Source organism: Ambystoma mexicanum, chromosome 7q (assembly GCF_040938575.1).
Source record: "Ambystoma mexicanum isolate Mex_15411 chromosome 7q, UKY_AmexF1_1, whole genome shotgun sequence".
Lineage (NCBI taxonomy): Eukaryota > Metazoa > Chordata > Amphibia > Caudata > Ambystomatidae > Ambystoma > Ambystoma mexicanum.
Genome location: NC_090941.1, coordinates 560,625,192 through 560,652,356, shown reverse-complemented (window position 1 = coordinate 560,652,356; position 27,165 = coordinate 560,625,192). Strand labels below are relative to the sequence as shown.

The window sequence follows — 27,165 nt, the reverse complement described above, 5'->3', positions numbered from 1 at the left end:
AGCCGGTTTCTTCAAAAAGCCTTTAATCCTTCTTAGGTCAATAAATGAGTACCAACACAGGTTGGGTGATATTGTATGCATATTTGTTCTATAAAAAAGAGCTTAAGCCTAAGTGCTATACAATAATATATTATCATTTGGCCTTGGACGTCTTCTTGGATTCACAGTAATTTGACAATATAGATCTATACACACAGATATTAATGCCACATATGGTGATCCATTCTTGTATGAAATGTATATCACATTAGTGAAATCATAACCATATTTTTCGTAGTGTACTTAGGAACAATGCTATTTGATGCCACTTCCTGTTTTGTCAAGTGGTGAAAGGTCGTGTTTCATCGCTTCCCAGGGTGTCACTTTGGGGTGGGGTCAAATGACATCACTTCTGATGATGTCATCAGAGGTCAAGGGTCGGGAGGCAAGGGATTGGTTCCTTTTTAGAGGCAAAGGGTGGACCACTTTTTTTTGGGTGACCGGGCCTATTTCTTGTCCCAGTCCGACCCTGGTGCGAGGTAACCCTCAGCCTTTGGCTCGGGACAGATGACCTGGGCGATCTCCACCCACCACATAACAGAGCCCGCTAGTGTGGTCTGCATTGTCTCAATACGAATCTGCATTGACATTTCCCATAATGCAATGACTGCTTTCTAGGCTGTGTATTAGGACATGTGTAGTGGGTTCCTTAGACACGAAAACAAGAAATAAAAAATATCTGGGAATAACTTCTCCATGGCAACAGGGTTCTGTGCTCAATCCTTCAGTGCAAAAGGTACATGGGTGCGTAGCCCTTCGGACAAAATTGAAGTTAAGTCCTTTAGGATTTATTCATTAGTACAATACACCAGAATGCATTTTTAGTGCGGTTGACATTAGCGCCAACAATGGTTAATGGCGATAAAGAACATACGTGTACTCGGGAAGTGCCAGTTAAACTAACATTAACTGATGTAGCACGTCTTGAAATGGCATTAGATGTCCATTTAACAATTGTACTGCCAGAATTTGTGTCCATGACCAACGGAAGGCATAAGAAATAACGTCTGCATGTAGTTAATACTCAATATTCGTAGGTTCTATTTTATGCCAGGAAGACATACAGAGGAAGGTCAGATGTAGAATTCCTCCTCCTCATACGTCGGAGAAGATGCGGGTTCTGAAATCTGATTCGTCCTCTCAGTTGACTGACTGCCATTTTGAGAATTGAGTGCGGTAGCTCTTGGGGACAGTTTGATTGGTAAAACAGGGGAAAAATGGGGTGCTGCCGAGGAAGACGTTAAAGAGCAGGATCTCCATTCAGATAGTGATGGAATTGAGCTGCACAAAAGCTCTAAGGGGCTGTTCCTTGATGGCGATCGAATGCTCGCTCGCGTGGCTCGCTTCGAGCTGCCAGTACTTTGCGTTTCTGAGGGAAGAGAAGCTTCTAAATCACTGCAGAAGCCATTCAGAGTCGAGTAGGCAGAGACAATAGACAAGTCAGAGCAGGACAGCTTCATCCCAGTGTCCACATCTGTCTCCTGCGCCCCTTCCAAGTCGTCGACGTTGAGCCTGGGGCTGCACCTCCACGAGGGAGCTCTCTCTGCTCGTTCTGGTGTCCCATTCATGAACAAGGGATAGGGTTCGCTGAGGGAAAAGGACTCGCAGGATGGAAAGGAGCTCATTGTTGGCAGACAGAAGAGAGATTTGCTTCGCTGAAAGGACCACGAGGCAATGGAGGTGTTGCTGGACCTTCTGGTAAATTCTCCAGGATCACTGTCCAGCAGGTCTTGCTGCGAAGTGCCAAAATACTGACTGATGCCCCCGCTCCGATGCAGCTTGGGCTTGTCGGGTGCAGTTCGATAACTGTGAGCAAGAAGGTTGATTGAAGGGATGGTGCTGCAGTTCCTTGATGTGTACGTGTGCCACTTGCTCGGCTTGGTGGGCCTTCTGAATGAACGACGCACCTGCTGCAATGGGAAACAGAAGGATACATCATCAGAACGCGCTACCATGGGAACATATATTAGCGACAGGCATACAGTAGAATAGCTGCAGGCAAGAACGGGATACAAGCAATAACTCCACTCCGTGACCCAGCGAATTTGGGCCACAGTTCCTTTCCTCTTGATTACAGAAGTTCCGTTTTACCAACAGGCTTCCAATCTGCAGGAGCTGGGAACCAGCCCACATTGTACATTATCATTAATCCGCACATCATCAAGGTTCATGGTCATCCCTCATATCTAGTTTTGCGAAGGGCATCCACATCCATGGACGCCCAATCAGAGTCTTAGATTCTATGATTAGAAATCGTGGTAATTTGGGTCTGCCTAAATGTTTGCATCTTCACTCATCTTGCAATCATCTAATTTGGGCACTTTCATCTCATCTGGTAGTTGTTATCAATTACTTTAACTTCCTACATCACCATAAGAGTGACAAAAAATTTAATTTATGGATTCATCTTTTGCCCATTGTCAATTGAGAAGACGTAATATTGGGTATCACCTCAAATTAGTCGATGCATTGTAATCATTGGGGAACAGCAAGCGACAACATGGCCAATACATTACAGTAAGTAACCTCCATAATGTGAAGTGTGTGTGCTTCCAAATAAAGTGAAGTGCTTCGAGTAAAATGTACAATTTGATGAAAATAGAAGAAAAAATAACTGGATCAAGAAAAAAAGTGAATAAACGATCAATTAGAATTTCCATCTATACCACTTATATTTCTTTATAGGTGTTCTTGAGTAGAGACTGGTGGTGATACCTTTTCACAATATTTCACAGTTTACATTGTGATCCTGCCCTCGATCCTTCAGGAGCCATCTGTTATATGGATTAGCAAAGGTGTGGTGTACCCTCTGACCGTATGCAAATGGATATTCCCTTCTGTGAAGGGCGCTGCTAATTCAAACGTGATCAAGACTCCCCCAGTTGGGCCACAGCCCATTGAGCAGGCTACTGTGGTGACTGGGAGTTTCTGACATGCTTTGCATGCATGTATAGCATCTGGCGTTTGACCAGCAGTGGTTTACGGTAATCTAAAGGTTGACCCCTTGCTCTCAGTTGCTTAGCGAGTCCACTGCACCTCACTGATGAAGGTCAGCAAGCAGAAACACGTGTCTGGGGTTGCTGTTTCTACTCTTGCTCATTGGAGATTGCCTAGCATTGCGGTCCTGGAATACCCTTCTGGGTGGAACCTGACTGATATGCCAATAATTATTCCCCTCTGTGAAAGGTACTGAGAGCTCAAATGTGGCCGAGAAGCTCCCAGGTGGCCCATAGCCCATAGAAGAGGCCACTAAAGACTTTTTAGAGTGTCTCACATTTTGTGTGTTTAATATAATGAATGCATTGCTGGTATTAATGTTGTTTGGGATTGTGGGATCCTAGGATTAGGCCTGTGACAAAGCAAAACAAATACATTAAGTCAAGATTGAAAATAGCTGTCTTTGACCAGAGCAAAGCATAACAAAACCACATCACAACAAGAAATGGCTTCCTCGGCCAACTTACAAACAAGTTACTTCTGGTTGCCCCACGCGAATCATAAGAGAAAAGCAATCATCATTAATAATCACATAAGATCCCTTTTCAAGACGATACATTTCAGATCATTTTAGGTTTACGGTAAATGGGTAAAGGCTAGGCATTAGGCTAAGCAGAAGAAATGGATCAAGTTGAGAATAATACATAATCGTGCAATCATGTTGAACCCGTGAGTAGTGACATCACGGGGTATCCAGTCATTTTATCGCAAACATTACAGAGTGTTACATAACAGAGCAGACAATAACACTGAAAAATAATGATAAGATTAAATAAATATATAAAGGATAGTGGAGTAAGGAGTTAAGGGTCGGGATGGGGTTGGGGTGGCATTATAATGGTAGAAAATAGAGGGGGTTGCGACGGGACCCCCTGCCCCAAATTTTAATTTTCAGTGTTTGGACTGCGATGAAATATACCACTCTGTAATTGTGGTTGGTCAAATCACATATAACCCATCAATGTTCTATGATTCTGTACATAAATACATTGACCATGCAGGCTCCACAGCTGTTTGTGGCAGAAAACCACCACAGAATCGGATTCTTTCTAGGTACCAGCCTTTCTCAGTGCACAACATCCACTTTGCCTGGCATCTTTTTAATCGGACACCAATTTAAGGCACAGGATGCCCAAACACCAAAGTATGCGAATGGATCACGAGACATTTCACCGCCACATCCAACTTTCTGACCATGTGATACCAGAATTCATGAACAACCAGACAGAAGCAAAACAAACGATAGCGAGGTCTGGCACCCAGCTAGCACTTACAGAAAGAGGCCAGACTGGCTTGGGTTGGAAAAATAGAGATGGGTAAATATGTATTTGCTGGCTGGACTATTTTATACTGGATATCTTTGCTTTAAATGCAAAATTAGGCATTGCTTACCATGTCTCCATATGTAATTATAGCAGTGTATACCATAGACTATGAATTGCAACTCTGCAGTCCACCTTCTTGCCAACATGTGGTTTTACTGGATTAGCTGGGATTAGCAGTCTGCAGAAAGACTATGTGGGGATGCAAATAGTCTGTGCAGAGCAGGTTTAGCTCTCAGAGGTTGGGAGACCTAGCTTGCTCTCCTTAGCTTCTCACTTCTGAACTGCCACAACTACACCCATGTGACCAAGGTATAGATTGCTGCGCGCAGGTTGATTCACTTTACGTGTGCCCTACCTTATAGATTGAACCAGAGTCTATGTTTTATTTGAAGCCACGGAAATTAAATTGTACTTGGCCGATTACAATAACAATACCTCGCAAAGCATATGTACTGCATTAGGTCAAGCGTTTCTGGTGCCTGGGGGATTGTGGTTGTTGGCAAATGCCACAAGGGCAGAGGAGCTACCTCTTGTTAGCTTTTACATTAGGCCCAGCAGCAAACCCTCTTGAGCTCAGATCCTCGTGCAATGGCTAGGAGAGAAAGGACAACCTTCTTTAGATCATTACAGAGATTTGTGAGAAATGTGCTCAGTTCTGGTCACCTTTCGCCCTCCAACAGACCAACCAGGCGGATATTGACACATGGGCCGGAATCATTGCATTATTTGCACGTGAAATAGGGGACTTGCGTGCCAAACTGCGTGCAAGATCCTGTTAGTCGATTCATGGAATTGAAGAGCAGGACCTGCTTGGAGTTTGCACATGCTCGGCATGTCTCTGTGTGTCATCAAGCGCCTTGCACGATACACTACACAGAGTGTGGGCATGGCTTGCGCAGAGGGCTGTGAAGGGGGCGGAACACAGAAAATGTGGAAGAACATGCAAAAAAGTGGGCGTTCCGAGGGACGGCCCGCAGGCAATCCCTTGCACGTCCACAATTGCACGAAACGCATATATTCATGGAACCAACCGCACAGCCTCTTGGCATAGTAATGGCCACACAAATCCCTCGATCTCTACGCCATCCGAAGGCAGGCATAAAGACACATCCGCGTAGGAATCGCAGCACGGAGGTAGGTTTGCATGTCGGATTTAGGGGTGGGTGTACGCAACCAGAGTTCCGATCTAACTTAGGGGTGCGTATACACAGTGTAGCGGGGTGCAGGAACGGTTTATTGGGGTTCGCACACAGATTTACAGTGTTTTTACTGAATTATGATTTTTCATACGCATATTAACCTGCGTAGGGTCCCGAGATGCAGGCTTGCTTGCAGGGGACCCAACGCACTGTTTGATGGGTGCATGGATTTGCGCCTGGGGGAGCGTGTGAAGGTAGCTGTTCTGGCTGTTCATGCTTTGCGTGGGGGTGTGTCGGGCGTTCTGGGGCGTGACTTGTGAATACAGTTACTTTGCGCAGTGAATTCCATGAATACGCAGGGTGCACATTTTTGATTCTGCACGCAGGCGCGCGCAGTGTCCTTCTGAGGGCGCGGCCCTTGCGGGATTTCTGTGCACATTTCCATGAATCGGGCCCATAGGGCACAGTGCTCCTGGTTTTGAACTTTTCACTAAGTTGCTGAATTTCTTTTTCCCACAGTATCAAGCTCATTATCCTGAGTGCTATGTATGCATCCTCTATTGCACTTCTATAACTCTTAAATTCTATATGCCTTGACGTTTGGACCATACACGCAGGAATGCTCTTGATTGCCACCATCATGCCCTGCAAAGTCTTATTTGAACCTTTGATGCTCATATTCAGAATCTACATTTCAGCCATAATGATGTGTAACTGAGTGTCCTGACCCAATGCATTGGGGTTGGATTTCGCTGTCCTGCTAGATATTCCAGAGGGTCATGCCATACCCCTAGGCACCGAGCTGGAATCAGCTTCTGATTAGCCTACAGGCATTATGAGGTGACAGCTACTGAAATCAGGCAGAAAGTGACACGTTTGATCAGTGCCTGCTTCTCATCAGAGCGGCCTTGCCCATCAAGTGACTGTGCATGTTTGGGAGGGGTCAGGGTTCACTTTTCTAGACATAGGGGAAATAAATGTTTATAGGGATTGGTACTCTAAATATCTTGTGTGTTGTTAAAGTGTGTTAACACCTGCCCACCACATACCCAAACAAGCTTCGGCAATGCCAACAGTTTGGGCTTTTGGGTAGGCATGGCAGAGGCGTTTGCTAGGCAGCGAATTAATGGTACTTAACTGCCCATTAATGGCAAAAGCTGAAAAATGCTGCAAGAACCTGGGCTGATAAGCGCAGTGCCCGGCAAATGCCTGTCTAATACCTATACACAAGCCAAAACTGTTGGCTTTGGCAATGCTTATTTTTAGCAGGACTTCAGTGAAGGACACACATACTGCTTATAAATCAAGGGGCTGTGGGCAGATCTGGTTAAGACATCGTTATTACACCAGTAGCTCATTTTCAGCTCCATTAACTCTCAGAGGACTGCTTGTAAAAGCACTTTGAGTGCAAGGTTTGATGACTACAGTCTTTAAAAGCGAGCTCAAAGATATCCCAGGAGGGTGTGTTTTGGGCCGGGAGGGGCAGGAAGTGGGTGGGAATGGCCATAGGGATTAGCAGACCTTGGGCAGTCAATGGGCGGGCAAAAGACCAAACAACACCTACAAGCACTGTGTCCCTCCTCATATGCTATCTCCATCTTAGCTGTACTGTTATGTAATAGTTTTGGCTTATAGGTGGCGCTTAAGCTTAACCGCCACCTAATAGCCGAAACTAAAAAACTTGATTTCAGTGATGAACCCGTGTTGCACCTGTGCTGCTTTGGCTGCTTGGGGTCTGCCAGACTATTTCCGAGGTGTGGGCAATTGCTCAGCTGCATTAACAGGCAATAGTTCCACCAGCCTTCCCATGATGCGTATCCGTTTGAACTGTTGTTACATCTCATCATACCCTCTACAAAGACCGTTCCTGGGCATATTTGGACAGAGTCCTCCAATCTCTTAAACCTTAGCATGCATCACGCCCAGCGCTTTGCAGAGGGATTGCTGTCGTTTTGTGTCTTCATGGTGGCACTCCATTACAGAAATCTGCAGGACATCTTTGTGCAGATTGTAGAGGTGTTAAGAATAGTGGGGGTCTCCGGAGCTTTATAGAAATTGTTGTTTTTACATCTACCAGTCGTACCCAGCATTATAACAGGCCCTATAGTATTCTAACCACGCCTACATATTTGCATCTATATACTGCCTGCAACACATAGTTGTATGCCCTGCGCCATAAGTTTGTATTTGCATGCAACCAGCACCACGTCGACCAGTCACATCATGACACTGCTGCCAATATGAAGCCATGCATCTCATCCTATTGCGAATCCCGTTGTTTTGCCGATGGATAATTTTTCAAAGGAATTTTAAACACCAAAATTACTTTGAATAAATACCATCGAAATATATAAGGGGGGGGCAAAAGTGGCAGGGAGGAGGTTGGGGTAGGAATTAGAATATAGGGAAAGAGTGGGCTTGCGTTGGTAAAGGGACATTGTCCACCCTATTTTATGTGTAGTTCATAGAATTATAATATACATGTTCGCGAGTCAACATGGGCTTCTTGTTGAAGAAACCCAGTACATCTAAATATGGTCTTTCCCCTTTTGTAATGGCTTGGCAGGCGGAGAACGATGGTTTGCCCAGAGCCAGTTAAGATTGGCGGTTAAGATTAATTCTAAACCTTCCACCCATCACCTCTTTTGTTTGGTTGTAGTGGGACGGGTTGCCCAGACGTGCTTGCTGGGCCTAGAGACCCAAGCTACTCCTCACTGATGAGGCCCAACAAGGCCGAAACATGTCTTTGGATGCTTGTGCTCTTGTACAGAAGGGATGTGACCGAGCAGTTCGGGCTGGAATGCCCCCTTTGGTGTGGGACCAAGACTGATTTGCTTATGGTCTTTCACCTTTTGTAATGGCTTGGCAGGAAAGAAACGATGGTCTGAGGGTTGCCCAGAATAATGCCAGAGTTTAATATTAATTCTAAACTTTCCAGCCATCACCTCTTTTGTTTTGCTGTAATCACTCAGAGTGGGACGGGTATGCCCAGCTGCAGGTCCCGTGCCTGCTGGGCCTAGAGACCCAAGCTACTCCTCACTGATGAGGCCCAAGCAGGCGAAACATGTTTGGGGATACTTGCAGTCTCGTGCAGAAGGGATGTGACCAAGCAGTTCGGGCTGGACTGCCCCTTTTGGGATGGGACCAAGCCTGATTTGCATATGGTCTTTCCCCTTTTGTAAAGGCTTGGCAGGCGAAGAATGAAAGTCTGGAGGGTTGCCCAGAGCAATGTCAGAGGTTAAGATTAATTCTAAATCTTCCAGCCATTTCCCCTTTTGTTTTGGCTACAGACTCTTGACCTACTCAAGCTATTCTGGCCCTCACACTCTAATGAAATCAACTCTAAGGTGAAAAGGGTAATGTCTTTGGCCTTGAGTGATTGGTAAATGTTCAAAAGGAAATATGCAGAACTCCAACACAAAAGTTTCAGAAGGCTATCTGGGCTAAGCAGACACACACTGTGATTGCAATCCCCCATGGGATTGGAATTAACATGCTCTTGTTGGCACCTGTAATCATGCGCTGGTAACAGTATTACCATTTGATGGCATCCCGTCCGATTTACCGGCGGCACACCACCAAACCTATAATGAGGCCCAATGTCTGTAAAACGCTCCGTTTATTTATTTATTTACTTATTTAGTTGTTCATTTGTAAAGCGCACAAAGCCCAAAGGCAACTCATTTTGAATTTAATTAGAAAATACATTGACATAGTAACAAACACAGCTTCTCAAAGCTAGGTCCGCCCTCAATAAATACCCACATAATAATAATGCAAACTCATACAGCAGCAATGTGTGGAAACTGGTTTAGGGCTGTGCAGTCCTTAATATAAAGGTAAAATGCGGACTAGGGTGTTCCACCGCCACAGGTGTGCTAAGCAAAGCACGTGTTTGTTTGTGGTGATTTCGCCAGCAGGTGGAGAAAAGGCGTCCTTGCTCCTTCATGATCACACTTCACGAATCTTGGGACTTGCTCTGGAAGCCTTCACCTCTTTGCCTTTATTTTATTGAATATCAATGAAAATGTTTAGGAAATGCTCACTCTGATCCACGCAGCCCTTCAAACTTCCAACACATGAACCTACGACCGTTTGTTCAATTTATCGAGGCTTGCGAATGGCCTTTTTCGGTGAATTGAAATCACTGCGCTTGAATGCCTTCCAAGATAGGGACTTGACACAAAAGTACATATCATTACGGGAGGGAAAGCAAAAGTGGGCTGCCAATATGCTAATTGGGGAGACTAATTGCAAACCAATGGCACAGAGAACGCCTTTTCAGAAGGAAGCAAAGATCTGTAGCGAAGCCATGCAAGGACACAAGGCTGTATTCATGCGTGAACCCTGTCCCAGAATGAGGATAACCCAGCACTGGCGCGGCCTTCTTGAGTAAGGGGTGCCTCCGTTTCAGCAGCTTCGCTTAAAGGAGGAAGAAAAGAGAGTTTACGCTTTATCCTTAAAGGGGGCGGGTGAAGGACCATTTGAGGCTGCGGCACATTCACGATGCTTGATGAAACTTACGATCAAAGGCATTGTTCGCAAATCTTCATTACAACTGCGAGCGCTAGTACATATCAGGGTGGGAGACGCGCAAACCGCCTTCAATCTCTTCCTCCATCCGGCACCCAGTCAAAGGTCCCAGACCCATCCAATAACCCACAATAACCCTCAAACTCTGCCCCAACCGAGGCCAGATGTGTCGCAAATCCGAGATGGAGAACACCCCAAGACGAATGCTTGTGCACCCTCCCTTGACTATGGCATTTGCTGTTTCTCACTGAACAGATCTGTGATGTCATCATATTGCGACTTGATCACACAGCACACATCTATAAATATAAAAATCTGTACAATATGTTCCGTTTTTATTTAAATTTCAACTTCGCAAATTTACATTGTCGTTAACAAAAATATTTCATTGTGGATGATTATAGCACTTAATTAAAATGATCCTGCAACTCGGTATCAATGTAGTTATTCAATTTCTTTGGTATTTTATAAGGTGCCACATGTATGAACGATGCAACTGAGATGTGTGTGTGTGTTTGTGTGGGAGAGACTCTACAATCCCATGTGTTCTCTGTACTCTGTAGGCCAGCTATTTGATGTTTGTATTCTGGTTACTGCCTCCTCTGAATATAATGTCATGGCCCCCTTACTGCCCCTCATATACAGCATCCCTACATCTACAGTATCTCTCCTGCATCTCTGAAGACTTCATGGGGCCCTTTTTGGAATTATGCATCCATTAAGGAAACTCTTCTAACATACTCACTTGATTTTTCAGATTGACTTTTTGTAAATGTTTCAAAGTGTGATTTCTTTTGTTATTCATGCTGTTTTTAAAAAAAAGTTTTATTGGCAACATAAAAAAGGACATTTTTAAAACACTTCTTATGGTTTCCACACAATCCATTAAAGATTGTTTCAGATATACTTTAGAAAATCATCAGGTCGGTGGGTTTCTGGCTACACATATTATTAGATTAGAAAAAATAATATTATAGACCACAATTATAGGAAATTGCAAGGCAAATGACACACTGCCCAACTTAATACAACACTGGCTATTGCCCATAAAAGAATTTGAGATAAGGTGAGAAGGAACATGTTTCAAAAAGCATTTAGAGTTTGAAGCTGCCACATGACATGTCTTGAAAGTAGCCGGCCAGGAAGTGAAATTCATCTTATTACCTGTGCTACAAAACAATGAAAATGTTAAACCTGAACAATATGTGCAGGGCCAAGAAGCTGGCGGTGTGGTGTGACTTTTGACTCTGCCATGACTGCCTCACCACCTTTTATGAATAACTAAGCCTCATGCTTGTGTACCCTTTCAGCCTGCTGCCATCTGCTGTAGCGAAATAAGCAAAAAGGCACATTTGCCTTAAATGCTATGTGCAGAGAAAGGGACATGGAATTTGTGCATTAGAAACCCCCATATCATTTTTTTTGTCTTTCACATTTTATTGATTTGTGTGCAATGTAGACCAGGTTTCTGTTCTTAAAAAAGATAGATCCGAGATACAGTGTTGAGTACAGAAATCCGAATAAATCGAATGACAACATTAATTTCCAACTTAACCATCGAAATAAAGCCCAAAGCGCTTGTGCATTAAAGGACTCTGACACCATCCAACAAAAACATCATTGTGTTCAGGTCCCACCAATTCCCATATCGTTATGGTTATCATGTTTGTGATTTCGATTTTCCAGATCCACCTCCCTGTCCTAATTACATCAACGTGAACGCCCCCGAGTCGCCTGAGGTTTATGGTTTACCCCGGGTAATAATTTTATTGGACAAATTGAATGAAAGAGCTCCAAATCTCAAAATATTTCAGCATATCACCTTTAAAGTAGTTCCCAGTTTTCCCCATAGCTACCTCAAACCATATTCTCGACCACCAATGGTGTCATGTTTTTTTCCAATTCCAGGCTATTGTGACTCTAGCTGCCGCCAGCTTATATTGGCCCCCTGGGTCTTCGTGGCCCAGCAAAACTTCAAGAGGGTCCAGCGGTAAAGTCTGACCTGGTTATTGTTTTAATTTGGGCAAGCAACTCCTTCCAATATGGTTGGATAAGGGTACATGACCACCATATGCGGAATACTGTACCCTGGACCTGTCTGCACCTCCAGCAGGTTGACAGCACTGTCGGGTTGATCCTATGGAGCCTCTCCTGGGTGACATACCAATGACACATTATCTTATAACTGTTTTCTTTCAATATAACACAATTCGATGCTTTTGTAGCCATGGTCCAAATATTATACCATGACATCTCACCAATGGGGAATCCCACCTTTACTTGGCATTTAGCCATATATGCATTCTGGGGTTTAAAACAACTCGCATTGAGGACCTTGTATAGCGGCAAAACCGTTCTGTGTGGTGGATCTCCCATAAACAGGTCCTCTAACTTTGTAATTTTCATGTTAGCTCCCGGGTTACTTTAGCTCTGCTAATCCAATGCCTTAGTTGCATATAGCCATACTTGTCCGCATCCGAGAGAAGGAATGCTTGTTTACAACTATCAAAAGACAGCTGTCTAGCTCCCTCAAATAATTGGCCCAAGTGCCCCTTCTGACCAATGGCTATAGTGTCAAGGGTGTAGCGCCGGTTGGAATTCCGGGTTCCTCCAAATTGGTGAAAGAGGCGATGGGAATGTAGTTAGAGTATTTTTTCTCATGCTCTGTCCCAATATGATATCATTGCCCTCCTAGTCGAGAGCATTTTGGTACAGCTTTGTCAGGCCTTTGGAGAACGCCAACACCACTCATGCATAAGGACACCAAGGGTTTGAAATTGAGGGAAGCTGGGAGCTATTTAGCTCCTGTCTGTTGCCTGGAAGAGCCTGGTTAACTTGACACCAACAGCTACCAGAAGCTACTTTTGGCTCCTCGGACAACTGATGTTGAACAAACACTCCAATATGAATTTATCTCTATGCATTTGGGGCAATCTATGAATAAAAATTAGGACATACATATACAACATTCGAAGCACAAGGGGCCATACATAATGAATTCAATGTTTGATTTGGTCTTATTTAGAAGTTAGATACGTGCAGCGCTATGTATTAGCTCATCGTTCTCCAGTTGTAGCTCCTGGTCACTGGTCAATGATGCAAACCGAGGAGATACTTTTAACTCCTGCTTATACAATCATAATTTCCATCCCTGGACCCCTTACCTTGTTTGTTCTATTAGTGTGCAATGGTTTCCACCAGGATGAGGTGTTTTGCTTTCAAGAATCAGGGCCATTTGTGCTGCATACAAGAAGCTCTCCAGGTCTGGTACCCCACGTCTAACGTTCTCTCTGGTGGCCACCGTTGTGTGACGGGAAACTTGAGCGAAACGTTTGGCCCAAAGGAATTTGAAAATGTGTGCCTGTAGTTCCTGTATAATTTTCTTTGGGATTGTTATCGTATAGCCTGTAGAGTATATCAAGCCTGTGTTTCTGCGGCATCCAACAACTCGGCCGAACTCTTTAAAATATGCAAGGAGCTTGCCAACCCTGTAGCAGTCTCCTCCCCTCCTCTTGCCTCCCAGGCTCTCTACAATGCCCCTGCCTCGCACTTTATCTCTAAAACCCAGGACATCCTGTCCACCCTCGCCTCGCCTCCCCCTCCTACCCTCTCTCAGTCTGTGCTTGGAGACCCCCCTTTAGGCACCCCCCACCATCCTTCTCTTCCTTTCCTATTTTCTCCCCTGACAAGGTCGCTAGACAAGTCCGATCTATGAAAGCCTCATCAAAACACATCTGTTCTTCCAAAACCATCAAGGACCACATTGACCCCCTCGCTCCTGCCCTTGCTGATTTTTGCAACCACTCGTTTGCCTCAGGATCCTTCCCCTCCCCTCTGAAGCACTCCCTTGTGCATCCTCTTCTCAAGAAACCCGCAGCTGATCCTTCCTGTCCGGCAAACTATCGCCCAATTTCCATTACCCCCTTTCTGGGCAAACTCCTCGAAAAGCTGGCCATCTCTCAGCTTAACCTTCTTTCAGATTCTGTTGGTTGTCTCCATGACCACGAGTCTGGCTTCAGAGCGGCCAGAAGCATGGAAACTGCTCTCCTCAATATCCGTGAAGATCTGCTCTCCAACTTTGATTCTAACATTCCCTCTGTCCTCATCCTTCTTGATCTCTCTTCTGCCTTCGACACGGTCAACCACACCATCCTGCTCAACCGTCTCTGTGATAATCTGGGTATCACTGATCAGGCTCTGGCCTGGCTGACCTCTTTCCTCTCTGATTGACCCTCCCAGGTCCAACTGGGGTCTTTCCTATCATCTATCTTCCTCTCCACCAATGGGGTTCCCCAGGGTTCTAACCTCTCACCCTGGCTTTACAACCAATACCTGGCAACTCTCGCTCACTGCATTGCCATTTTCTGCTCAAATTTCCAGTGCTACGCTGATGACACTCAACTCATTTTCCGGCTGCCCTCGGCCACCTCCTCTCCCTCTCTCATCTCTGACTGCCTAACTGCCATTCAAAATTGGTGGGCCGCCAATGATCTTTGTCTGAATGCCAGCAAGACGGAGATCCTTCTCATCGGCACACCATCTCCATCCTTTTCCCTCACTCTCTTGGCCCTCCCTTGGCCCTCCTCCTACCCCTACCTGCAAGGCTAAGAACCTTGGCGTCATCTTTGACTCCACACTTTCCTTCTCGGCCCATATCTCTGATGTCTCTTAAAAGTCAAACTTCCTACTGCACCTCCTCAGAGGTATTCTTCCTTTCCTCTCCTTCCCTCAGAAGCTCACTGTCTCCCAAGCTCTGGTCCTCTCTTGGTTGGACTTTTGTAACAGCCTCTTTCTAAATCTACCTGCCTCTACTCTCCGCCCTCTACAACTTATCCAGAACAGGACTGCGAGACTTGTCCTTGGCGTCAAGCCCTGGGATCATATTTCCCCAGCTTTGAAATCTCTCCATTGGCTCCCAGTGGATGCAAGGATTAAATTCAAAACCCTCTGCATTGTCCACAAGGCTTTCTGGGGCCTGGGTCCAAAATACCTTCAGCTATCCCTCCGCAAATACCTCCCCTCTCGAGCTCTTCAATCCTCTACCTCTAACTCCCTCAGGGGCAGTCGTTTTTCAAAGAAACGAGCTGGGGGTAGATCTCTATCTTCGGCTGGGGCCTCCCTCTTTAACAACCTCCCTGCCACTCTAAAACTTGAGGAGAACCATCGCCGGTTCCGGAAGCACCTAAAAACCTTCCTTTTTGCTTCTGCCTTCGCTACCCTTCTCCCCCGCTGATCTGCTCTCTTGGCACTGTGCACCTGGCCACCCTCTGTCCCCTGGGCCCAGGTACCTGCTCACCCTGCCACCTTCCTGCACTGCCTCCTGGCCACCTCTTGCACTGGGGACTGTATCTGTACCCATACAGCCCCCCCCCCATTTTTCTTCTTTTTCTGCACTTATTCAGACTTATCCAGTCTGCTGCCTTAAACACAGCACTTGCCACTTGCTGGCTGCACCACCACAGTCTGCCTCAATTTGCTATTTCATTTATTTATCTGCGCTCCACGGCTTGTGCACTTTCCACTCTCCCCCTTCAATGCACTTTTTCCCTTTCCCCTTTCCCATGCACTTGCGCGTTCTCAATGTCACTGGGCCTAGTAAGATCGTTTTTATGTTGTGCTGTGTTCTCCCTTGTTCCCCTCCCTTGCCTAGCCGCGCTCTGAAACACTTGTGTACGAGCGCGATACAAATAAAATATCATATAATATCATATCATATCATATCATATAACAAAACCGGCAAGAAGTTCATTTTTACTGCTGCTACCTTTCCCTACCATGACATTTCTGCTTTTCCCCAAAGTAGCAAATCTTCCTTGAGATTACAACATAACCCTGGGAGATTAAGTTGATATAATAGATCATACTTTGGGGCAACGTTAACCCCTAGGTATTTCAGAGAATCCAGCGTTTCTTTGAAAGCTATATTTTGCTTGTGTAGCGTTGGCTATTCTAGGTGGCTCTGTTATATTGAGTATATGTGATTTTGTATAGTTTATTTTGAAACCCAGATACCTTGCAAAATGATTTGAAGAGGGACACTAGGTTCGGCAGCATGCTCTCTGAATTGCGCACAAAAAATAAAAGGTAATCTGCATATAGTACTATTTTGTGGTGAATTTGTGCTATTTCTATCCTGTGGATATTCTCGCTAGTCCTAACCCTTTATGCCAATGGTTCCATTGATAATCCGAACAGTAATGGAGATGGCGGGCATCCCTGGTGGGTCCCCCTGGTCAGTGAAATTGGATCTGAAAGCTGCCCATTCAGTTTTACTCTCTTGGATGGATGGACAAAATGTGCCAACACCCTTTTTTTTAATAAAAGTAGCACCACCACAGAATTCCTTTAATACTTCTCTAAGATAGACCCAGTTGATTCTGTCAAAGGCTTTCGCTATGTTGATCGACAATACCGCTAGAGGTGTGCTCTCTAGTCATGCCCATTGAACAACGTTAATTGCTTTACGCATAATGTCTTGGGCCTGTCTCCTGGGGATAAATCCGCCCTCGTCTATATCGATGATGCTTGGAAGGACAGTCGCTAGCCGGTTAGCCAGGACTTTAGAGTAGATCTGGGCATCATAATTAAGAACTGCGATCGGCTGATATGACTCACATTTGGTAGGATCCTTTGGTTGTCTCCCAGTAACATTAATGAGGACTATCCCATCGTTGGGGTGGCGACGCCTTGTTTCAAAGCTATAAAACAGGGTGACCAGCTATAGTGTCAATATTGCTGCAAATTGTTTACAAAAAGGGGCAGATAACCCATCCGGTGCCTTGTTATTAGCAAGTGAGCGTGTAACTTGGATAATCTCATCTGCTGAGATTGGGGCCTCTAATTCTTCCCTGTCCCATTCCATACATGTTGGGAGGTTCGTTGTCTGAATAAATTACTCCTCTTCAATAATATCTTGGTGTTCAGCCGTAAACAACATAGAGTAGTATTGCTTATGGATGCCCATCTAACCTGGTTCAGCCTCTTGCACCCAACCCCCGTCGTCCTGTAACCCTCTATCATGTTCCTAGTATGTTGTATTTTAAGTTTATGTGCTAGTTGCGGCAAGGCCTTATTAGAAGTACTGAAATAGTATTGCTTGGTTTTTAATAATTTGTGGGATATGTCCAAAGCCCATGTCACCTTCAGCTCTGCACTAGCCATTTTAAATTGTCTGTATAGTCCCCACGATCCCCCCACCTTGTATTGGGATTCCACCTTAAGTACCCTGCCTTCAATTTCCAATCTCTGTGCTGTTAATACCTTTTTCAGCGCTGAGGCTGGGCTGATGAGGTCCAACCTCAATGTTGGCTTGAAGGATTCCCAAACTGTTTCAGTTCTGATTCCAGCCGTGTTGTACTCCTGATAATATTGTAAATACCTGTCTGAGATTGTGGATCCCATATGCAAGAAAGGAGTAATTTACTTTTTAAAATGTGACCATCCTTGATTGATAATTGTTGACCTCTATCTGTATTGAATTGGGAGCGTGGTCCAAGACCGATGTATGTTCTATTGGTATCCCTAAAAAATATCCCCACCAAAAATATCGCCGTACATATGGCTGTTTGTCTCGCCATAGGCGATATTTTTGGGGGGGATAATTTGTGGGAGCAGGGGTTGTGGGGGTGTCCCATGCACATTTTAAAATAATGCACGGGTTGCAGGGGTGTCCCCCACATTGTCCACGGGTCAATATCGCAGCAAAAATATTGCAATATTTTTGTATCGTGATATTTTTGCGGGGATATTAACACATGGAACCGTTCTATTGTGGGGGGTTGAAACTGAGGCAACAACGGATGGGAGACCAGAAAGTAATCCAGCCTGGAAAAACTATGGTGATTGTGTGGAAAATGTGTGTAATCCCTTACTTGGGGGGTAAAAGTGCCACCAAGCATCCACCAAATCGAGATCATCAATACTTTGGTGAAGGGATATCAGTACACGTGAATCTCGTGGATTCCCAGGTCCAGACCTATCGGAATCAGCGTTTAACACCACATCGAGATCCCTCCCAATATCAATTCTCCCCCTGGAATTGAGGGATACGATTGAACAGTCTAGCGTAAAAGTCCTCTTGATGTTGGTTAGGGCCGTAAATCAAGAAAAGGGAAAAACCCTTCTCTCCCCAGCGTACGATGATTCCTATAAATCGCCCCTGATTATCTTTAACTTGGGAACCACCTAGACCTTAGTCTTGGCCAATTAGCTTTGAGGAGATGGGTCTCCTGGAGTCGTACTATGTCTGCCGCCAGTTCTACTGATTTAGTGAGGACGCTCTTTCTTTTCATGGGAGAATTTAAACCCTGAGCATTCAGGTATACAATCTTGGTACAACGTTCATTCATCGCCCGTTCTTTTTTCGCAGCACTTTTTGCTGAATTCTTTCAGCCAAGAAAAACATCAGAAAATGTTGGGGGGGCATATAAGGGGTAGGCTGGGGTGGTGTGTAGAGAATAAATAATAGGGAGAAGGGGGGTTGGACCCCCCCAAATAAAAAATTAAAATTAGATGATTTTTTGAAGCAAACATTATTCGTCAAAAAGTGCCGCAAAAAAAAAGAGAGCGAAGAAGGAACATAGAACCACAATCTTAAGGGTAGCCAATCAGCTCCAACCTAATCCTCTGAATGAATGCCATGGAATGACCCTCCCTTTGCCTGCAAAGGGTGCTTTTGCACAATAATTCTAAATTACACTGGTTCACCAGACCTCTGGATATCAGGTGCCTCCTCCCTTTGTCATTTGCTCTAGCTCTTTTTCTGGACATTTTGGTTCTCTTCCCTCACGCTTTAGGTGTTCCTTTCCCCAGTCGCCACATGTCTGCAATGTTATCCAATACACAGATCCCCTCCTTTGCATGTGTGAACAGTCTGTCAGTGGCATCTTTCCCCTTAAACCGTAGTCTACCAACCAAATTGTGCCTTGGTGCACATGAAATCAAATAAACCCCATTAAGGGGAAACATAAGGTATACTGCCTATTAAGGGTGCATGCTCCTGCTGCAACTGCAACCTAACACATTTTACTACTAACATAGTAACTCAGCTAAACTAAATCTCACAACTGTTGCACAACGGCCTATAGCTGCTCATAGTTGCCAGCCACAGGCTTTCGATTGAATTCAACTCCAGCCCATTCACCCTTTTCAGGTTGCTGCCTTGAGTCTAAACTCCACTCACGTCTGTCTAATGAAGGAAGGACTCCAACTGTCTTCGCCCATTGTCCTCCTAGAACCAGCGCGGGCCCAGTCGGATTGAGAATTAGAGGACTTTTCCATTTATGGCAACTGGCTCTCTTCCTGCAGAATTCTGAGCACTTTCACGGCTGCTTGAAGGTTGGTAAATTGATGTTGAACTCCTGCAGAGGTGATTATTATTCTGAACGAATATCCCCACTGGCAAGTAATGGCCTTGAGGTGCAGCAACTGAGTATGTGGATTTATTTGCTAGCACCCTTGGGTCGTATCTGGGGCCAAATCCTGAAAAGGGCAATGGTGCTGCCCATGAAGGAGATTCCATTCTGTGTTAGTGTTTTTTGAAATCTCAGCTTTTTAGATTTAAAGAAATGTACCGTTGTGAGCTCATCCGGCACAAGGTTTTTACATTGTTGAAAGTTCGAGAACTTCCAATGTGTGCAATCTGGGGTAATTTGATCCCCGGATGTCTCCCAGAATAGCCCATACATATCCTTACAGCTCCCGGTTAGAAACCTCCCTAGCGACTCCTCAGAGACTGATGTTGTTCCGCCGCGATCTGTTTTCACTGTCCTCCAGCTTTTCTTCCACAGACTTGATACAGTTCTAGCATGCAGACCCTAAGTTCTAGTGTGGCGTGGTTATTCATCTGTTCGCAAAAGGCACTCTCGAGGTCCCCTAGTCACTGCTCAGTGCTTTGTACATGGTGGGCAAGTTCTCGTAAGGACCCTTTCAGTTCTTGCAGTGTTGCTGCAATATCCTTCGGTAGAGATTGTAATAATGTGGCTATGTACGCCTTGCTAGCACGCTGGGAATCCACCTCCTGTGTGGATGCTGGTGATAGTGCCGGAGTTGAAGCCCCGCCTAATTTTAGCCGATTGCAACATGTCCTTTATGGAGGAGGTGGACTTTTCTTTTGATTTGGTGGTCCTCATGCTGGATGCACCGGTTCGTGATCTTCCCTTTAAGGTGTCTTATTAGTACCGTCTTGAGGGAATCACTCTATTCCTCTCCTCCTATATCTTGTATCTGAGGGCCATACTCCAGCACAAACGTCTTCTCTCACGCCTAGCAGACTATTCCAGCTCCACTTGTGTTTCCTTCCTCTCTCAGGCCTGCTCCGTGAAAAGGACCATCTCTAACACGCCCCACTACTTCAGCGGTAGGGAGAGGGAGCCCAGAGCTACTAATTGCCCCAGGAAGCTGCTAATGCCGGTGATGACTGCTTCTCCTCAATTCCCCACTGCAGACTTCTAAGCACCAGGTTACCGCCGCACCGATACCATGCCCAACTCCCCTCACTCCCTTTGATCTGACTTCGGGGGAACATTAGGGTGCCAGTCCACTGTGTTACAGTACATCTTCTGCTCTAGTTGCAGCGCCCATCTGGCATCCCGTGGGATCCCTCAGCTTGTCCGCATACTCCTCCAATGGTCCCTGATCGGTGCAGTCTCGTCACTGCCTCTGATCCATTGCGGCCGGGCTCTTGTTCTTCTTCCTTTCCCCGCCGATTGACTACCTCCAGCAGCCTGCTGCCCAGGATGAGACTCTCCCTATGCCATTCCTTCATATCTCTGGCTCGAGGAAGGGGTGGGAATCTGTTCTGCGGGACTGCATGGACCGATCCGATACCATCCACCAGTCTCTCTATTCCCCCTGACTCTGTAAGGCTCCGTTGACAGTCTCTCTGTGCTGGACAGGGACTCTGAGGTCCCGCGCCAACCTCCAGTCTAACAAACTGCTCTGGTCTGCCATCTTGGGAGAGCTCTAGCCCAGATCCCAGACCGACAAACCAGCTGGATCCGTGGGTCATTTTGCCCAAAATATTGGTCATAGTTGCTCCCACCTCCTTCACATAATAATTTCGATGTTTTATTTATGTTTCAGCTGCTTCTGAATAGCCGAGTATCAGCTCCTTTCCCTGCAGTTCGACAGAGCTCTGGAGAGTCCCGTCTCCATTAGGCTCCCGCCAAGCCATGCCCCTGTATACCATTTTTTACTCGAGATCTGAAATTCCTAGAATTAGACACATGGCTGACAAAATTATTTTTGTCACTTTAGGCACAGATACATTGTGCCCAGAGTATGGAGTTGAGATGTGAAAGAAATAAGTTGATCTTCTCTGTTCTCTACTGCATGATCAAACGCGTGGAGACCATTTTCATGAAAACAGAAAACGGATCCGCATTTCAGTGTTATTGTGAAGGGGGCCGCAATTGGCGCTGTGAAGGAGCCGGTGAGAGACTCCATGCGTGAGTTATCAGGAGATGCGACGGGAGAGGCAGCGTGGGTGATGTTGCTAATGCTGATGCTGTAAATGGGAAGGAAAAGTGGCATGAGGGCTACCACAGTAGACATTGCTGAGAGAGAGAACTTGTGCACCGAAGAACTCTGTGTCCACCAGGGTAGAAGATGCAGCACTGTGCGGAACACCAAGGAGCAAGTGAATCTGCAAAGCGTGTATACAGGAGAACGGAGGGGCTGGCCCTGTACGCACAACTGCTCAGAACTGAGCCACTGAAGACGGGAGGCAGAGAGGCAACAGGACCTGGTGTGGGAAGGTCACAAGGGAGAAGATATGTGATGAGACATTGCAGACCCTGGAGCCACGATACTGGCCCTGGTGGTGGCCTACAGAGAATGCCCAGGTCTCTCGCTATCCCTAGCCTTGAATGTGAGATAGCTCATGATGCTCCATGGACCCCACACCCCACTATTGCTGGCATATCCGGTATCTCATTATACCCCACGACGCTCATTAAGCCCCAGAAGGTATGATACGTGTTCCAGAAACAGAAACCTGCGGAATTCAGAGAACGTCACTTAGGGGTCCTGGAGTAGGAGATGGCTGAAGAGCATGGAGAGATGCGAGTGGAGTGAGAGACAAAAGAGAGGAGTGAGAGGCCAGATAAGGAAGGGAGAGATGGAGTGCAGGAGGAGAGTATAGAGAAGAGGAGGTGACGAACTGAGAGAAAGAGTGCATGCACGTGGAGGAAGTGGTAGACGAAAATCAAAGGAGAGAGAAAGGGAAGGTTGGGAACAACCATCGGAAAGGAGTGAGGAGAGAGCAAGGCTTGAGTCGGGCTAGGGAGAAACAGGGAGGAGGAGATGGGCGAAGAAGAGGCAGAGAAAGAATACTAAAGGAAAGAGAAGGAGGTGGAACATATAAGGAGAGTTGGTAGTGAGGAAGATGGGAAGGGTTAACTGAAAAGAGAAGGAGAAGAGGTGAAAGGAAATCAGCTGCTGATAGAGGAGGAAGAGGACTGTGAGGTAGAATATCAAGAGGAGGAGACAGAGAGGCGTGGAAACATAAGTGTAATGCATGGGAGGAAGGGGAGCATTGAAGAAGACAGGTAAAAGAATGAGTGGGGAGAGGGAGAGGCAGAATGAAGAAGGTGTTCGGACAATTGGAGGAGAATACATCTTATAAGGAAGGCCAGGATACTCTAGCAGTTTATGAATTGGCCCAGGTGGGAGCTCGAAAAAGGCCCCGAGATAAACTGGAGACAAGAGACTCTGGCGAGGACCCCTCTAGTATAGTGCTATGCTGAGTATAGCTCTAAGTTGAAACGTTGAATATTGTGACTGAACAGGAGGGCAAAGGCTAAGTTACATTGGGGTCTAACTGTTTTTGTTGTGTGTGAAGCCTGATTTCTCTTACATGTCATCTGCTGGGAACTTCGGGGGCTCCAGGTTTTGTAACCATTTCAAATTAAAATGTGTAACATGGAGATGGACAATGATGGACCTTAATGACACATTTGATCAAACATTGTTATTTGTATGTTCCTTAGGTCCCTATAAAGGCTTCCATTTAAGCTTTATTCCTGATAATTAATATTGCTCTTTGTTGTCCGTGGTGTAGTTTCCCTTCCCATGTACCCACTTGCCTTTCTCTTTATTTATTTTGTATCCATGGAAATGAATGTCACAGTTATTTGTATCTTTATGGTGATGTGCTCCATAAACTGCCATCAGATAGGGTTCCTTTAATTGTATTGCTATTGCCCTAATATGTTAGGATATCTTACTGTTAACTGTTAAGGGGCGGATTTATATTTGTAATTGGGTATTATAACGTTTCTGAGCATGGACAAGGGATCGAACCTGTGTTGCTTCCAAGGCGAGCGTTGTTGCCCCTGAGCTATCCTCCCGATGTACTCTTCCTGTTTTTCGCAAAGGTACAACATTCGCAAACACCAAGTGTAAGAGGTTGTAACCGAGTTGATTTACTGGTTTAATCTCTGGCAAGGTACGGTGACATCGTCTTTGTTTTCGATTTAGTGCTCTTTTATCGGTCACCGGTGGGTGAGGGGTCGTACTATACTCTGACAGTTACAAGTGCCAATGCTTATTAAGAATATTGTATCTGTGATGACTGATCTGATTGTATGTTGTGATCCGTTCTAGAAGGTCTGGATTATTCTTTTGACCTGTTTGTATACCAGAATGTTTGACATCCAATATCTTCTCTCTCTTCTTTTTGACTGTGAAGGAATGTTTTAGTCTTAGCCTATGTAACAGCTCTTAAATGGCATGCACACTAAGTAATGGGGCTGAGGTAAGGCATGGACTTTAATGGGCCATGGGCTAGAAGGATATTGTCACCCAGAGAAGTTTGGCTGCATAAAACACTGCGTAACACGCTTGTGAACCAAACGCACTGCAGAGATATGACATGTGAAGAGTACATATGTTACAGAGTGTGATTATGGCTTTCAAGCCCTGCCAGGAGGGTGCACATGGCCTTTAACGGCCCATCTAAGGCAATAGCAGGAATGGTGGACGGTTCCCCTTGCACGCCTGTTGCATACAAAAAGGAAAGAGGCCTACATGAAAACTTGTAGGGGTTTCAAGGGAGGGCTGCCGGTGAAGGTTGGCGTCTCTCCTTGGGCTGCACAAAAGCACTTTTATCCAATCAAAAAGGCAACGAGGTAGACTCAATGGGACATTTTGGATAATTTTATTGTGAAGGGGTCGAAATTATAAAATTTGACAGCACAAAATAAATAATAATAATAGTAAGGGAGGGGAAAGAGTTGGAGGGGCCCTAAAGCCGCAGCCAACGGTGGGAGTGGAGCAGCTGACAAACACCAAACTGGAAATAACACAGAGTTACCCCAAGATCTGACAGTGAGTGTGCAGACCAACACAATCCTAGCACACCTGGCTAGGCAAGCGTGCAACACTTCCACATCTACCCAAAGCCCCTCGCACACTGCAAAATTGCAAGCCCCGTTGTGACAGCTCCCAGGAGTTGGCACGGACGGTGCTGGCAAATTTAAGAGTACATGCCCCGTGGAATCCTGGGGATTTCAGAAACTTGTTTGAAGACTTTCTAAATACATGTTTTGCTACTAAATTAACTGGTGCCCCCTCACATTTCTAAGCAGGTATCTCGTTTCAATCAAGCTTTGCAGGGAGTTAATAGCTTTAGGAGATCTTTTAAAAACCAACCCCCAAATGTAATCCTGTAAATGTATTTGCAGTATCACCTTGTAGAGTTCCAGGTGCTGAATGGGACTACTTCCTAAATAATCACAGGCCCAAATAACTGGACTGGCTCAAAGAAAATGGCAAATACTACTTTATTAGAGAGTAGAAGAGACTTAGGCCACTGAACCTTCGGAGAGGGCTGCACACCCTATTTCCCACAATGGGTTTGCTTAAAGGTAGTAAAGTTAAAAAAGCAACTTGCACAGTGGGGTTTCAAATAAGGGAGTTTCGTAATTCGTAATGTTTTTCAATTCAATTGTATTCAAGTACTGATGCGGAGAGATGCCAATGCATTTTGTAGAACAATGCGTCCTTCACATGGCCTGATTCCTGCGCCTGATTCAAAGTTCATCATTCATTATTTACACGTTGCCACAAAATAAATAATCCAACCAAAAATCAACAAACATTATAGCAAAAAGGTAATTTGTGAAAAACAAAGAACCGCAATATTCATGTGGTGTTCAGCAATACAGGTCGATTGAAGTAACAAAAGTATTACATCAAGGATTATAACACCCAGGGGAGTTGCTAGGTCTGGAAAAGACCCGGGGCTAAGCTGATGTCGGAACTGTTGGGACTGGGGGCTAGCTAGTCTTTTGGCTGTAGCTCCTGAGATTCTATCCGGGGCTACAACCAAAAGATCAGGGGCTATAGCCCCCTTAGCCCCCCCCCCTAGCAACGCCCCTGATAACACCTCTCATACCAAGATAGCCAAACTGATTGAACTCACAAGTGGAATTACAGAATTGCAATTGTCTATGTGTGAATGCATGTTATTGTCAATAGTTTTAACAAAATCAATGGTTACCGAATAAGCAAAGTAACCCATGGTTTCATATGTTTCTTTTCATGTTTTCCTACTTGTTCTCCAATTTGTCCTTATGTGTTGTACTCGTTTGTCCTGTGGCCTCACAAAATTGTATACTCCAAAATGAATTGTTCACTCCCAAACAGATTGTTCACATGTTATAATCCTTGATGTAATACATTTGTTACTCCGATCGACCTGTATTGCTGACCAACACATGAATATTACGGGTCTTCGTTTTTTCACAAACAACCTTTTTGCTTTAATGTTTTTTGATTTTCTGTTGGTTTATTTATTTTTGTGGCAACATGTAAATAATGATTGATGAACTTTGAATCAGGCGCGGGCATTAGGCCCTAATGAAGGACACATTTAAGTCCGAAATGCATTCGCATCTCTACGCATCTGCACTTGAATACAATCGAATTAAAACACTTTATTGAAAATCATTACAGATCACGAAACTGCTCTTAATCGAAATACCAATTTGCAAATTACTTTTTCAACTTGACTACCTTTAAGCAAACCCATTGTGGGATATAGAGTGTGCAGCCCACACCGAAGGCTCATTAGCTTAGGCCTCTTCTACTCTGTAGTTATATCGAGTGCCTAGCACTGTGGCACCAATTAGTGGGTTGCACCCCACACACATAAATTAACTTGTCGACACCAAGTTTGAACTTGAACTATATGAAGAATAATTGAAACACAGTGTCCACTCACAACGCTAAAAAATACTACTTTATTATAAGTTAAATAAAGTAGGGAAATTTGGCAAACAAATTGTAGCTCACACATTTTTTGTACATATTAGTTCCGCAAAACAGTTCATACCTTGATGTACGTCAGCTGTGAGGTCATCCTATGTGTCCTATGCAGTCCTATGTGTCCTATGCAGGTCCAGAATTCGCCAGGCACGTGAGAAAGCTGGACACGGTGAGCGTCACGTTGCTAGAAGCAAAGTAACGCGAAGCATGTTGTCTTGTTCGGGTGTGGTTTAAATAGCCACTGTAAAGTAGTCCAGGTAAAGTAGTCCCTAGGCCACCACACCCAAAACACTAGACCGCATAGCTTGGTTCTAGGAATCAAGCTATGTGGATGCCTCCATGTTGGCTGAAAGCCTAAATAAAGTAGTTCTTCAAGCAGATGTCTTTCCTTACTTATGAGCCTGGCGCTAAAGGCACCAGGACTGGCCCCAAGAGGGCCTGAGGAGTGGATGCCAGGCCTTATTAGCGATCCAAGCTCTGATTCCACCTGGCCAATGGGCTTGCCAGTGGGGATCAGGGCTGAGGGTCGTGACAGTCTCTCATTCCTTCAATGCAGTATTGGAATGATACCAGGTTTCAAACACAGTGCGTTCTTGCTGTTCGTCTAGTATGCCGGAGTTGAGAGGCTCTGTAGATGATGTGTACATCTGCTTCTCTACATGTACAAATGTAAAGCTTTTGCAGTTGCCAAATATAGCTCCTCTTTATGGGGCTTTGGGAACAACAAAACTCTTGAAGTGGTAGAAAATGATTTTATAACGAGAATGCTTGTGTTACCTCGATTGGTTTCCAACATTGGGGCACACATTGAACTGGGCTTGAATTTCCTGTCAGACACTTTGATTCTTCAGCCGATTTTCCAT

At 45.2% G+C, this 27,165-nt stretch overlaps 1 protein-coding gene across 3 annotated transcripts in view; it reads right to left on the bottom strand.

Moving 5' to 3' along the window:
* Window positions 1-811: 811 nt before the first annotated feature.
* FAM124A (family with sequence similarity 124 member A) overlaps window positions 812-27,165 on the bottom strand; it is a 383,431-nt gene continuing 357,077 nt past the window's right edge. For all 3 annotated transcript variants that reach the window (XM_069640027.1, XM_069640028.1, XM_069640029.1), the window contains one exon: window positions 812-1,949. In XM_069640027.1, the coding sequence (XP_069496128.1) occupies window positions 1,113-1,949 (837 nt within the window). In that variant the 3' untranslated portion in view covers window positions 812-1,112. The remainder of the gene's footprint in view (window positions 1,950-27,165) is intronic.